This window comes from Thunnus thynnus, chromosome 3 (genome assembly GCF_963924715.1).
Source record: "Thunnus thynnus chromosome 3, fThuThy2.1, whole genome shotgun sequence".
Taxonomy (NCBI): Eukaryota; Metazoa; Chordata; class Actinopteri; order Scombriformes; family Scombridae; genus Thunnus; species Thunnus thynnus.
Window position 1 is genome coordinate 28,201,458 of NC_089519.1, and position 14,911 is coordinate 28,216,368.

The window sequence follows — 14,911 nt, forward strand, 5'->3', positions numbered from 1 at the left end:
ACAGATCTGTTTTCTGCCATGTTCAGCAAATATGATGCTTGCAATGCTGCATCAGAATTGGATGGATTACAGCAGATCACAGTAGAGCACTTACACCATCCAGAGGTACCAAGTATTAACCAAACACTGTGAAGACAAGTGGGTGAAAAGTGGGTCTGAAGTGCTCGGTCCTGTTGTGATTGAGTGAGACAATTTAGAGCAAAGTGGATTGTGATGATTTTTGATTATGTAAATTTCATTAACAGAAACAAGCTGTCATATATTTCATTTGTAAGGACATAATTAAAAAAAAACTGGATTTCAGCCTGCATCTCCAGCCAGTTGTCAAATGTGCCGCCTGCCAGAGCAATGCCAATTCAATTCAACAGCTGTCAGTGAAGAAGTCTATTCGGAGCCAGCTATAAATTGTGTGTGGCATTCGAAAGGTGCAGTTGTAAAGCTTTCATTGGAATATTTAGTTATGGTTGGAGTGCGCATACAAAACGTATTATTATTCCTCTGTGATTTATTCCAGGTTAACAACCAGGAGAAAATAATATTTGTGTTCTAGTTGCTGACTACTGACCAAATTCACTGCAGCTCTCAGTTTCAATGTGACAGAAGAAACTGCTAAAACCTTTAGTCAATGATGTTTGGCAGCACATGCCAAGGAAAAAACTCAGTGATGCTACAGTCAGATTAATCTTTACAAAGAGAGTCTAGTGACACGTTTAGCTTAAAATAAATACAGAGAAATTTTCTTTTAAATGTGAATCAGTTCAGCTCACAGAAATAGGGTTTTAATTATAGATACTTTGTGTTAGGTAAGAAACTACAAAACACATTGATGTATTAGACTAAAAATATGACGATATGTGTGAGCCGCATCTTTAGGTAAATGTGACATTGGGTTAGGGGTTTGATGTAAGTGATCAGGCGTTTTTCAGCTTCTCTTTCCCTTCCAGAGTGGTTGTGCCATTTCGGCTGCCGCGACTGGTCAGCCACATTGCCCGTTCCCTGTCACTCATTATTACCATGGAGATGGAACAATGTAAGAATAAGAACGGGTCAAACATAATTTATGAGGCTTGCAGCCTACGAAGACAGTTATGGGGCTTAAATGGACTTTAGTGAATTGTGCATTTAATTCACCTCTCGCCTCCACTGGTGTACAGATTTATCTCTCTCTATTGTATTGTCGACCTGGAAATATGAAATAAATTGCTCTGTCAGGGAGAGATATACAGCTGTTGCGTAAGTGCCTGTGCTTTAGTAAAATTATCATTTTTTTTGCTGTGGCCAATCTTTTATTTTCCTTTTTTATGACCAAGTATGGACATATGGACATATTAGAAAAAGGACTGGAGGCAATTTCTTGGCTGCCTGAAGCCTTTTTTGTACTTAAGTCATGATTAACGACATAATTTCGTTCTTTTTCTCTCTTTTTCAGTTTATAATACCAATGTTATTGCAAGTGTAATTGAGATAAACCGTGTTGCAGCGCAGACATTTTCTTTCAGTTTTGGCATTGTACATATTTATATCCTTTAATGGAGAAGTCTCTGTATAATTATTATGTGTTGTTTAAATTCCTTTGATCTATCCCTTTGAAATTTTTTGCAATACTGTGATGCTTTTTGGAGAAAAAAAAAAACATTAGTATTTGCAAATAAATGCCTGTTGTACCCGATGCTGCAGCACCAGCAAGTAGAGGTGATTTTATTTCAAAGGCTTTGTAATATCAAAATTGAAATGTCATAAACATAGCACACAGCCTACTTTTGTTTTCATAAATGACATTATTATGAGAGCAGCAATCCCACGGGTTTTGGTCAATAAATATTCTATATACCTGTAAGAACACATAAAATGCAATGGTGGAAAGGGACCTGCTGGTAGTAGCTGCATGATGTAGAAGTAAAAAACATCAGTCTCAACCAAGAGACATGGTGGAGCTGGGGTGCATTTAACCAGTCACAGTCCAAAGCACAAAAAGTGGCTTGCACACCCAAATCAGTTAGATATTTTATTTGTATTTAATTTAATGTGTATACAAGCACATGGGGGAAAACGCAGACATTTCAGTTATGCTTCCTTCAATGTGCAATAGCTGCATGATGGCAAAAGTGGTTCTTTGTAGTTTTGAGTGAAGTTTTTCTGTCTTTATAGAACTTCCCGGTGCACCATCCAACTTAGTCATCTCCAACATCAGCCCTCGCACTGCGACACTCAGGTTCCGCCCTGGTCCTGATGGAAAGACCGCCATATCACGATGGATTGTGGAGGCACAGGTGCGTCTGCCTGTGTTTGTGTACTTTTTTGATGCCTGATAATCCTGAAATACAGCAGGGGGGGAAAACAATTTTCTATCACACAATATTGTACTTGTAACAGGTAATAAAGGAGAACGGGAAGGAGGAAGCGTGGAGAGTTGTCTACCAGAAAGACAACCAGCCAGATGCAGACACACTGGAGATCCCCGACCTCAGCCCGTTCACTCAGTACAGGTGAGCAGCAAACATACACAGCCTGCACAAGAACATACTGTAGACAAGCACTACCACACTCACATTCACACACACAAGCTCACTCACACACATCTCACTCTCCACCAGTTTCTGCAGTATTGCAAGACTCAGGTGAAGTTAGATAAATCACACAGACACACAGAGAGACAGTTCCATCTGAGACTTTTCTGTTTGTCAGCACCTTCACAGCTGCTGCATGCAGATCCTTATTACCCTCCTGCAACCAGCTAGAGGGAAGAAAAGGGGAGAGGGGAGGAGAGAGATGAGGAAAGAGGAATAAGAAAGGTGATGAGAAAGCTGGAAGGGCAGCAGAGAGAATTAAAGAGGAGACAAAAGGATGAGAGACAAGGAGAAAAGGAAATAGCGGGGGAGAGAGAGAGGTGTCTGTAATCCCTGCTCAAGGGCCGTGGGGAGCCCACAGTTTGTATACGTGATCTATCGCCACTCCGAACAACAGCAAGTCTTCCTCTTCTCTCTTTCTTTCTCTTTCTCTGTCTCCGTAGTATGTGCTGTATTTATCTGTCTATCTGTCTATGTCTGGCTCTTGCTCTCTCTATCTCCCCCTTCATCTGTAATGTGATTGTGGTGTGTATGTGCGCACGTTGTACACTCACAGGGATTATGTTGTCACAGGCGACACCGTTGGGACATTAGATGAAGTGATGCACTTGTCTGTGTTTCTTATCCCCCGTTTAAAGTCCCTCTTTACACCCTGCTCTCTATCTCCCAATACAGGGAAGAGAACTCATAGATGTAGTCTCTCACACACTCTCTACACTCTCACACATCACTCACACCAACACTGAAGCATGGTTGCCTTTAGAAGTAACAAAAGTAGCAAATGCTCCCTCATGGCTGCGTGTGTGTCAACAGGTTTCCATAGTTATAGTTCCTTTTCTGACTGAGTGTTTGGCATCCACAGATAACCTAACAATGTGTCTGTAGCCTTTGGAGAGTTCCTCTAGTAGAGAGTCTCAGTTGATGGATGCCATTGAGTAAGTTATAACATTTTTTAGTTGTGAAGCAAAAAACACAAATATTACAAAGTCCCTCACTAGAAGTAAGCACCAGTAGTCCAAAATTGTTTTACTGTGAAGTCTGGTAGTCTTGTTGACATGCGGTGTAATATTTTGACAGGAGCCATTTTCTCTGTCAAGGTTTCTCTCTGGGTGTTAAGTGACTGTGGCAGCGTACAGTCCAACCAGTAAACCAAAATAGTGATGCTGATAAAATGTTGCTTCATTTTCTGCTACCAGAAAGACAGTGAAACCAGTCATGATGAACATCCACCGCTTAACTGTCCAATATCAGGCTCATTTGATATGAACTGGCTTTTCATTTTGTTCACGGTGTATTTAAAGGGGTCATCCAGTGTTTTAGTTTTCTGTTGCACTTTCAGAAAGTTGGGGGACTCTAGAAAGACAGATTTAAAAAAAGGAAAATCAAAACTGAAGCAGCAGAGGCCAGGATATCCTGACTTTTTGTAGGGGTCAAGCTCCAAAAACACTGGATCCTACATTCTCCATGATGCAACTGGATAGCATCTTTCATTAGCCTCTCGTGCCTGGTAAACACCCACATCTTTTAAACACCAAACCTCCGGTTTGTAACACAGGCTTTCTGTTATAAATTGTAGTCTCTATACCAAGTCGAGATAACTCTGATGACATCACTTTGACATCACCAGAGTTTTTATTTCAGTCTCCCTCCAGAGTCGCAGCAGGCGTTTTACGACACCGTCCAACTTCTCACAGGTTGAGTAGTACTCCTCGTGACGAGTGACCTGAACTTGATGAGTGAAATCAGTGGAGCTCCCTTTTAACTTTGTTTTCTGTTCTCACCAGGTTCAGGATGCAGCAGGTGAACATTGTTGGCTCAAGTCCCCTGAGCGCCCCCACCAGGCTGATTCAGACCTTACAGGCTGCCCCTGACACGCACCCCTCCAACCTCACCCTGTTGTCTGCTACACAGACCAGCCTTCGCTTCAACTGGAAGGTACAGAAACACAAACACACCAGATACACACTTAACTTAACCTTAAACCCTTAGTCTGCCCCTTTACACTCATCAAACAGTGCCAATTTGACTGATGGGGATTTTCTATGCCCTGCTCTTTTTTCACGTGTGCATGTGTGCTCACCAGCAGCAGGACTGAACAGGTTGAGTGGCTGACAGCGTATAATCAGTGTCTCTCCTGGTTATCAGTGCTAACACTAATCTGTCACATTTCCCATTCACTGCGCGGACCGCTAGCAGCGCAAACTGCAATGTAATTTTCTCCTTACTGTCTTTTCTTTTGCTCTTGTTCCTCTTCTTCGTCCTTCTCTCTCTTTCCCTCCCTTTCTCTTTTACTCCCCCATCCCCTCGACTATTATAACATAAATGGATAGCGGAGTATTTTCCATTTAAGAGTTGGAATGAGAAAAAGAGCCTGTCAAATCAGACACAGACACTGAGGCGCTACGGGCTACCTGTGCAGCATGCTAATGGGATTTTACCTGCATGTTAGCGCCCAGCCTGAGCTATGCTACGTTTTCTGCTGTAATGGAACCATCACAATGGTTTTAGCTAAGGCTATTATTCTAAGCTCCACATTAAGGGTAATAAAGCTAATGTGACATTCTGTATTATGGCTCCTAAATGCTAAGCTGAGCTAAATCACTGGGGTATTTAAAATGGCTGGGTGTCTCACTTCCTTATCTATTGCACAGCACAGAGCCACTACGCAATGTTGGTCAAAATCGCCTGTGGAAAAACATACTGTGAGCAAACTGAACTCTCTGCTAACGTGATTTCAGGGCACTGAATAATAGGTGGTTGTGGCTGTAATGTTTAATGACATGGTGGGTCATGGGCAGAGTAGAGAGAATGAGGTGACAGAGAAAAAGTATCAAGGGGAAGGAGGAAGGGTGACAGGAAATGAGAGTGGAAGCGAGTGAAAGAGGATGACAGAGAGTGAAAAAGACAGTGAATGGAGGGTTATAGAGAGAGAAGGATCAGGAGATGGGATGTCAAAGGGGAGAAAACAGTAAAATGTTTTTAAGAAATACTTAAGAGTTTGAAACCGTCAGATAAATAACTATATTCTTGAGAGCTGCAAAAATGCTTTCCTTACTTGTGTGGTGTCTGTGTTTATATCACACTGTGGGGACATAAACTCGATATCCAGCTCATGTATGACTGATTGAGTTCTACATTGTCCCACAGTTTTCTGCCAAAGTTATAACAGTTTTATTTCACATGAAAGATTTCTGCATTGGTGTTGTTGTTTGTCCTGGCATTTCTCACTGGTTTGAAGTGGGTGAGGCTCAGTTGGGAAAAGGTGATATCACATATTTTCCATGAACTAAAGCAAGTTTAATGACACTTGGATAAAAATCTGATGACAGTTATGTGGTTGTTTGCTTATGTTGTCAGCGCTGTCTAAATTAAATCTGATCAAACGACATCCACACAGTCCTAATGAAACAGATCAGTTGAGGTTTTGACAGTTCGACTCTTAACAGTCAAAAACTTGAAATAAATAATAACCAAGGTTGATTTTTTTACAGTGTTTTCTATTTAGTCATTAAAATGTAATGCAATAGATAAATATTTAATTTTGCAGGGGTTTTAAACTTGTCTTTAGGTATGTTTGGATGTAATAGTGTATGTGGCTACACTGGCCAAAACTTGTGGATGTGCTTTTTGTGTTGCTTGTTGTGTTTTTTTGTGTATTTGGGTATAGTCTAGGAGGGGCTGTGTCTTATCATTTCACAAAGCAAACACGTTTCTGCGTGTGTTAATCAAATGATGATTTTATTACTCACAATTATACCTAAATTTGGTTTTTCACTCAATCATCCTTTCAACTCTTTCTCCCCGTCAATAGCTTCTCTTCCATTAATCAGAGTCAAAATTAATTAATTTCACCAAGTGCAGTTACGGTACAAGTTGGCCAAGTGCTGACACATTATAAGATACTTGCACAGTTCAGGACTGCCACACAGGCCCTCATTTATTAGGCTATTGTGGAACAGACTGCAAAGTCTAAAAAATGTGACATTGAAATTATCCTTAAAGTAACAAAGACATTTTATAAGTTAAGATTATAGCCCTATGCTGAGCAAGGTTATATATATATATATATATATATATATATATTTATTTATACACAAATATATATATATTTTTTTTTTGACACATATAACTTAAAGGTTCTATATGTAAGAACTGTGAAGCAATTAACATGTATTAATTGTTTTTTGTGCCAATGAGCGAACGGGTTGTAATGTAATGTAAAAAATGAGACTCTCCCTGACTTTCTGACTGGGAGTGAGAGATGCTTTGCTGAAACATGGTGCAAAACACAACGTTAGAGATCTTTTATGTTATTATGAGAAGTGTAAGCAAGGAAAAAGAGCCGCTGATGCAAATAAGCATGTCCGCAAGCAACAGGATGTTGACTGCAGCTCACTTAACGGCCAGCAGTGTCACTAATGAGAGGAAATTTCTCATTCTTACAAATAGAACCTTTAACAAGAAAGGGTATTTGCTGAATAGCTCATGACCTTGTATAAATATACAGCATATATAGCAACTAGTATGCACTGTACTGTCTGTAAACACATTGTTTGTGTTCATAATGACAATAAACTAAACTGAACTCACAAAAAAAACGTAAATTTTTCTGTAGCTACATGTGATGTAGAACAAGAATGATATTTTGAAAAAGACTTTCGTATAAGCTCCTGTTTTTCTCCCTCCTCTCACTCTTCACTGGCTTCCAGCCTCTTCCAGAGTCAGAGTACAACAGCAACCCAGAGACTGTAGGCTACCGGCTTCGTGTGTGGAGGACAGACGGCCAGGGGGAGGACAGGACCGAGGATGTGGAGGGAGCGGGGGAGACCAGTGAGGCCACAGCAGAGGGCCTGAATCCCTGGACCCAGTATCAGGTCCAGATACAGGCCTACAACTCCATAGGACCAGGACCGTGGAGCAACACTGTCGCCGCACACACAGCAGAATCTGGTACAAACATAGACCTTGTTCCCTCCTGTATATTATTTGCAAGTATCCAACTGAGCTGTTTGGCCAATATTGTATTAGCAGGGTGTAAGAAGACAGATGGATGAGCATCAAAGTGCTCCGATTACCTCCCTGAGTCTGTTCTCATCCTGCCACCTCTCTCTGCCCTCTACACTCTCCCTTTATTTCAGTGAGGGGAAGATTGACAGAGAAAGGGAGGGGAAGAGGGAGATGATTGAGATAAAATCGAAGATTGGTTCAGAGAGTGAAGTAGCACTGAGCTGTGTGTGTGTGTGTTTGTGTGTGTGTGTGTGTGTATTTGTGTGTGTGTGTGTGTTCTCTAGTTCCATCTGGATCTCCGGCGAATGTGACTGCTGAGGCAGTGAGTTCCTCCAGGATCCTGCTCACATGGTCTCCTCTCCCTCAGGCACAGAAAAATGGAGTCATACTTGGATATAAGGTGTATAAAACATTCAAACACACACACACACAGACACACACATACACACACACACAATCCCACCCAGGCATTCTCACTTGACCCCTTCAGCCCATTATCAGTTCCTCCAACACCTTAACACACTCTCTCTCACACACACAGAGGCACACGAAATGCACACAAAAATCTGATATGAGAGGAATATGATGTAATTTCCTGTAACTGCTCTAGTTTGTTCTTTCAGCACTACCGCTTTTAAAAGCACCTAGCTACAATAAGTACATTGGGGTGCATGTGTATAATTGTGTGCAAGCAAATGAGTGTTTCAGGCTTAATACCCTTCCATAAAAGTGTGGTTTTCATCATGGTGTAGTAGAAACAATGTCCGAATTATTCCTTACATGAAAAATGGACAATATTCCATAAAGCCCGTTGGTATTGGAAGATGCTTTTTTCTTTCTTTTTTTTAAATTTAAAACATAAACGGCCACATACTGTAAAGAAGTAAGTAATTTTTTCGGAGTATGCATGCATGATCTGAGTATGCTTTAGAGATTCTACATTAGTATTTGAGTCAGGACTTGCAACCCACTTTAGCAACATAACCTACAATCTATCCACATCTGTCTAATTAGATCTAGTCCTTTTCTTGTATTCCCTAAGCTAAGTTGAAGAAGTCTGTCTTTGCTGCAACACACCCATGGTGACGTAGGTGACATACTCTGATGTGCAGGGTTTTAAGAAAGAGCTGGATAAATACTGTTGATGGTTAAGTACAAGGTGCACTCATTTTTTGCCTGAGGGCACCACTTGCTGGCAGTCACAGCTCTTCTTTTACACTCAACATGGTGCCACCTGCTTTTTGAGGGCTCCCACGCACACAAACCTCAGGGGAATTATTATAATGTACTCCACTTCTTTGTTTGATTTTGAAATAAAGAGAAGACGTGCATCAGTTTGCCTGTATTTTTGCAACATTGCTTTTCTTGGTCAGTGGCATATAGCACCCCTTAACATCCTAGGAAAAGAAAATTTAACAAAGCGAAAGCACATGCAACATATTTTTGCTAATGTGGAAGTGAAATTGAGTAAACCTCTTAATCTCCACCCAAACATAAAACAGCAGAACAAAGATTATAAAGGAAGGGGATTTATCCTCAGTTGTGTTGACATTGTTGTGTTATAAATACACAAATCAACAGAAAAAATGGGCTGTGACTCCTTAAAATAAAGCAGTACCATCCATTATTTTGAAAATGTGTAAAATCCAGGTCATATAATCCACTGCGCCCAAAGCACATCACACTCCCCATCTGTGTGTTGTGCCCTCCTGAGGATCACACTGAGCAGCATGCCTACCATGTTAATAGATGGGACATGGCTGCCAGCAGCAGCTCCTCAACACCTTGCATCCCCTGGTAAACACTGAATAGTTCTCCTGCCTCCTGCCTTGCACTCCTCCAAACTATTTTTGTTTTTAGACACTTACAGTAAGAGCTGATATTTTCCTTCAAAATGGTTTCAAGTGTGGCAGGGAGTTCATGAACACTGAGAGAGAAAGAACAAGAAAGGGCAGTTCTTGACACATAATCAAATTGGATCCTGTTACCAGACAATGTGTTTTTGTTGTTTTTTAAGATGTGGGCACTGGTATGATTTTTATTTTGAAATGCAATTCAGGATCTGTTTTAGTAGGTGTTCCAGTAAAGTTTGGCGATCTTCTGTATTTTTCATTATTTACAAATTCATTCATTCATTTTCATTATTAACAAATCCCATGAAAAGACCAACAACACCAACGATGAAAGTTTTCTACTAACAAGCGTTGTCTCTGTAGCCAAAGCCTGATAAATCTTTAAAAAAAATCTTATTCATCTGTGCCACAGACCTCCACTGTTATCAAAAAACACATCAGTGAGCCCCACCATTGCATTGGGTTCATATTCCTTCATTACGATTGACATGGGCACTGTAGCGTAATTTGCTACGAATGCCAAATCCACATGTGAAAATGTCCCCAACAGGGAGCGCCCTGGTAGCCGAACGGTTACAGCGCATGCCACAAAAATCGCAAAAAATGTCCCAGGTTTGACTCTGGCTGGGGACCCTTGTTGCATGTCATGCCCCTCTCTCACCCCGTGTTTCCTGTCTACTTCTCCACTATCAGCTGTCCAATAAAGGCAAAAATGCCCAAGAATATCCTCAACAAATCCATGATTTACACCTTTTTGAATAAAATTTTCCCAGAGGTTTTAGGGAATTATTTATATTTCTTTTAATGAAGCTGCATATTTGTGACCCATTTTTAAATATTTACCTATTTGGTAGGAGTAAACAAGCTTGGGGCTGAGTACTATAAACATGTTTGGAGGAGTTTGAAAGTACTGAGAGTGATAGCTCATTGTTGGTTTTGGTCTTTTCAGGGGATATGTTGACAATAATAAAAATATAAGATATGGCCTGCCTTATTCGTCAAAGGAAGCAAAAATGAGGGAAAAACAGATAAACAACACTAACAGAGCTAACAATATCCACTTTCTATCTAGATTTTTGACGGTGTATGTGAATGCACGTGTGACATATTTGTGTGTGTTTGTGTCCAGGTGTTGTACAATGAGAAGGACTCAGAAGGTCCTCCCAGTGTTCAGGTGGCAGAAGGGGAAGGAAGTGTGTCGCTGCTCCTCGGGGTTCTCCAAAAATACACTATGTACGTGCTGCAGGTGCTGGCATATACACGGTTGGGTGACGGTCCTCCCAGCAACCCCATACTCCTCAGAACCAAAGAAGATGGTAGGATCACTTTCTTTCTCGGTCTGATCACTGACCTTTCTGTCCAGCACTTTTGATCAACACTTTTGCCTCCTTCTCACCTCTGTAGCTGATTTCACCACTGCTGTCAACGCAGCTATCACCCTGTCTGTCTCCCCACTTCACTGACCATCCACTGGGTTCAGCTCACCTCTCAGACCCCCTCCACAATCTAAAGATAGGGAACATATTGTGTTTGTGTGCTGTGTGTGCAGATCTCTTCAGATGCAGAGATCTGGTAACCATGGCAGGCATTTCAGGATGCCAACAACCTTGTGTGCTCTTTTTGAGCAATAAAATATAAGCACACAGGCACACACACAGATACAAACACACACATTTGCTCACAAACACAGATACAGAAAGGTTCACACACACACACACACACACATACACTCATCCTCCATCAAACAGTGTCATGTTTGAAAAGTTTTTCTCATTTCAGGATGAAACAAGAACAGGGAAGTCAATTTCCGGCAATGTATAATGAGCCTCCATCCTGTCTGTCAGTCACACACATATACATACTGTACATACGCACACACTCACGTTGACATGAATTTGGTGGTGTGGAACATGTACTTTTATCAGGAACAAAGACGGAGAAAGTGTGAGGCTTAGAGAAAATTACATTTTCCGTTTTATTTCTTTTAGAAGTACCTCTTAAAAATGTATAAGACACCTACTCTATATGTGTGTGTGTGTGTATGGAAAGTACATGGACATACATATGTGAAGTCTGGTGCTGTTATACTTGCATATTAGAATATAAGTGCCTGATGTTGAGATCTCTCTCTCTCAACAGTGTTAAAGGAGTCCCTTTGTGCCTCTCTCTGCTGTTCTTTGTATATTATTATGGTTTTATTCTGCTGCCAACTCCCTTCTCTATTTTTCTCTCCAGTCCCAGGCCCCCCTGTCAGGATGGTGTTTCCAGAAGTTCGATTGTCATCAGTTAGGGTGGTCTGGCAGCCACCCACAAAGCCCAACGGCATCATATTAGGTACAAAAAACAAACACACATACACGCATGTGAGAAGGCATTGTTTTGAGAGCAACGTTTAAATCATAATCCAATGTTTTCCTCTTGTAGTGACAATAGATTTATTTTCAATTGCTGAAGGACACAGCTCGGCTTATAGAGGGAATGAGTTAGCAGTTTTAAACACGTACATGCGCACATGCACGCACAAAAAAACACACAGAAACACACACACACATACCGCTGTGATCTTTCAAGGGAAGGAAAGAAGTAAAAGCCGTAAATGGAAAAGAGCTGATTCTGTTCTAAGCCTTCAAACAAGGGTCAGCTCTCTCTACTCTACACTTCACTGCTAAGGTTTGTTGGTGTTTATGTATGTGTGTGTGTGTGTTTGTGTGTGTGTGTGTGTGTGTGTGTAAGTGTATGTGTGTGTGTGTGTGTGTGTGTGTGTACTAAGGAAAAGGGCTATTATAGCTGCTGAAGCAAGACTCCTTTCCTAATGCATACATAGCCTCATATACACATTGAGATTCACACTTGTTCATCACTTGTTTCTGAAACTGCAAATCACAGCGTGCAGAACGAATCAGAAAGAACAGATTAACGAAGAGGAAGAGAGGCAAGGTACAAGGGAGAAGAATGTGAGAGCTGCTGAGCTGGAAACGCAGAGAACAGAAGGGGAGAGACAGCAGAGAGGAGATGTATGGAGGTGAGAAGAGGGACAGGTGTGTGCGTGTGCGCGTATGTTGCACAAGGGGAGAGAGAGGAGTAGTATTTGTCCTCTCAGTTGGGGTAGGGAGTCGAGCAGGACAGTGTGAGTGATGTGTGACTGTATTGTAAGAGGGAGGACATTTAGTGCGACACCACTCTGTGACAGAAGGATGAGTGGGAGGGCGAATCTCTCTCTTTCGATCACGCAGACAAACACAAACGCGTAGTCCTGCTGTGTCCTTGCTGAGTGTGTGGTGTGTGTGTGTGGAGACTGGGTGTGGGTGTGAGTGTGTGTGTGTGTGTGTGTGTTAATGAAAATACAAATAAATTTAGTGTGCCAGTTTCTTTAATACTCATGACTGCCTCATTTCTCCTTGGGTTCACAACCCATAGGGCTCTGACACAGAAGGTGGACAGAGGATAAATAAGATCACAGAAGGTGCACTATGTAATTTGGCACAAGGCAGTAAGGCATTTGTGTTTCTACATAACGTCTCTATGAATATAAAACCGCATGCCTATGAACATCCCAGCGGCAAATACACACTTCTTCCCACTGCCATACTACACACTGATTGTAAGCAGGTTTTGAGTATATAGTTTGTGCACACAGGAAAAGTCACAAAATTAATTAGACTCATAAAAGTCAGTATGAATTCTTAAAAACACCTGTATTTTGAGTGTCCCTCAATGCAATGCACAGAAAAAATGGAGGAGCTACTCACAGTTACACAACCTCTTGCTTTTTGTGAAATGTAATTTCCACTGGCGTTCTTAAGTCACAGTTTGATGCAACACGCATATTATTAAAACTGTAAAGAACATGGATTTTTGTATACTATCTGCAAAAACAGTATACTATAATGACTAATATATTGTACATACTGTATGAAAAACTACAATGATGGTAGTGGCATTGGCTCATAGAACATCTAGTGTGGGATGCACTTTTAAACTCAGCGATCCAAAAAGCCACTCCAGCATTTTAATAGTGTGGCAATTAATCAGCAATGGATGGATGATTTTTTCTACATATGAAAAGGAAAGCATTAAGAAAATATTACAAATCAGAACACTAGCCGTAAACAAAGGAAGAAATTAGTAAAGCAAATCAAGTAATCATTGTTCTTACTTACATTAATTAACGTCCATAATCTTGGCATTTAGTGCATCTTCAGGGCTTGCTAAATACAGATGCAATACAAAACAATCCATTACACACTTAACAACTAAACCATGAAATATTAAACGAATTAATTAAGACAATAAGAGTGAATGTGAAGTCCTTACTCTAACTGACATTGGGTGGTCTGTTTGTTCATCTCTCAGTTGTAGTTTAAAGGGAAAGGGCCTGAATGGAGGGTTTATATAACTTCCTGGGAGTGTCCCTGAGCTCTACTGGAAGTCAATGTTAGTCAATGATCCTGGGTATGGTGATTAAATTAATTAATGACCCTGCGTATGGTAAAACTAATCATGGAGACATGTGATTTAAGACATAGGGAGACAGCATTATATATCCTGTAGCAATCCTCGTGTTTAGTCTTAAATAATTGTGATGAGAGACAAGAAGAGAGACACAATATATGGTCACCACCTGCGGTTGCTACATGCTCTGCTCAGGTTGCCAGTTTTACAGACAAGCTTTCTGCTCTGAAGTACTTGATAGTACAATTGCAGTACAAAGAATGTAGTAATTTAGAAGCAGCTTAGGTAGTAGGATTACCATTGCTGTGAATATTTCATTAACATATACAAGGCCAGTGGAATTAAACAGCTAAAGGCAAAAAAACATAGCTAGAGATACACATTTTGAATACATTAAGCTAGGAAGCAGTGTGCAATACATGGTACATGTGACATCTTTCTGTGGGAAAAGAAGAAGGGCTTTTACTAAAATGACACAGTCACTTTGTAATGGAGATTTAGCCTCATGTATAGCAGGGACGTCCTAATGATATTCAGTACAGAACATAACGCATCACTCTGACCCAATTGTTTAGATGTGAGAGGATTTGTGATCTAGCTGTTATCCAATAATCTTCCACACACTGCGTTCACATTAACATACAATCAGACTATCTGATGAGATTATCACCACAACCAGATTAGGTGCCTTTGAGCAGATTATCATCCTGACAGTCTTACTGTGAACCAATCACCTCCACACACTGTGTTTGTGTGACTTTGCGGATGTGTGTATTTGGTGTACAATACAATCTTCATATTGAGAGCCTTTGTGAGTGGCCAGTGGCCTGTGGAAAGCTTGGTTGGGGATCAGTGGTTTGAGTGTGTGTGTATGTGTTGAAGGGTGTTAGTGTTATTACATGGCTTACTGCACATGAGACAGAGGAACAGACACAAACCGTGTACACCATGGGTCACAGCCAAGGGGACAGAAGAGAAACTGTATGTTTATATCAGAATCAGAATCAGGTTTATTGCCAAGCAGGTTTGCAC

At 40.9% G+C, this 14,911-nt stretch overlaps 2 protein-coding genes across 5 annotated transcripts in view; one reads left to right on the forward strand and one right to left on the reverse strand.

The window, feature by feature from the left end:
• Window positions 1–14,911, reverse strand: part of LOC137180013 (monocyte to macrophage differentiation factor 2-like) — a 359,049-nt gene that overhangs the window by 215,008 nt on the left and 129,130 nt on the right. The gene's annotated exons all lie outside the window — the stretch shown is intronic.
• Window positions 1–14,911, forward strand: part of LOC137180002 (protein sidekick-1-like) — a 248,867-nt gene that overhangs the window by 199,234 nt on the left and 34,722 nt on the right. For 2 of the 3 annotated variants that reach the window (XM_067585149.1, XM_067585150.1), the window contains 7 exons: window positions 2,149–2,270; window positions 2,374–2,486; window positions 4,352–4,502; window positions 7,277–7,517; window positions 7,859–7,974; window positions 10,557–10,743; window positions 11,663–11,761. In XM_067585149.1, coding sequence (XP_067441250.1) covers window positions 2,149–2,270; window positions 2,374–2,486; window positions 4,352–4,502; window positions 7,277–7,517; window positions 7,859–7,974; window positions 10,557–10,743; window positions 11,663–11,761 — 1,029 coding nt within the window. Of the gene's footprint in view, window positions 1–2,148; window positions 2,271–2,373; window positions 2,487–4,351; window positions 4,503–7,276; window positions 7,518–7,858; window positions 7,975–10,556; window positions 10,744–11,662; window positions 11,762–12,359; window positions 12,450–14,911 lie in introns of those variants that run through there. The other variant, XM_067585151.1, reaches the window with a different exon arrangement.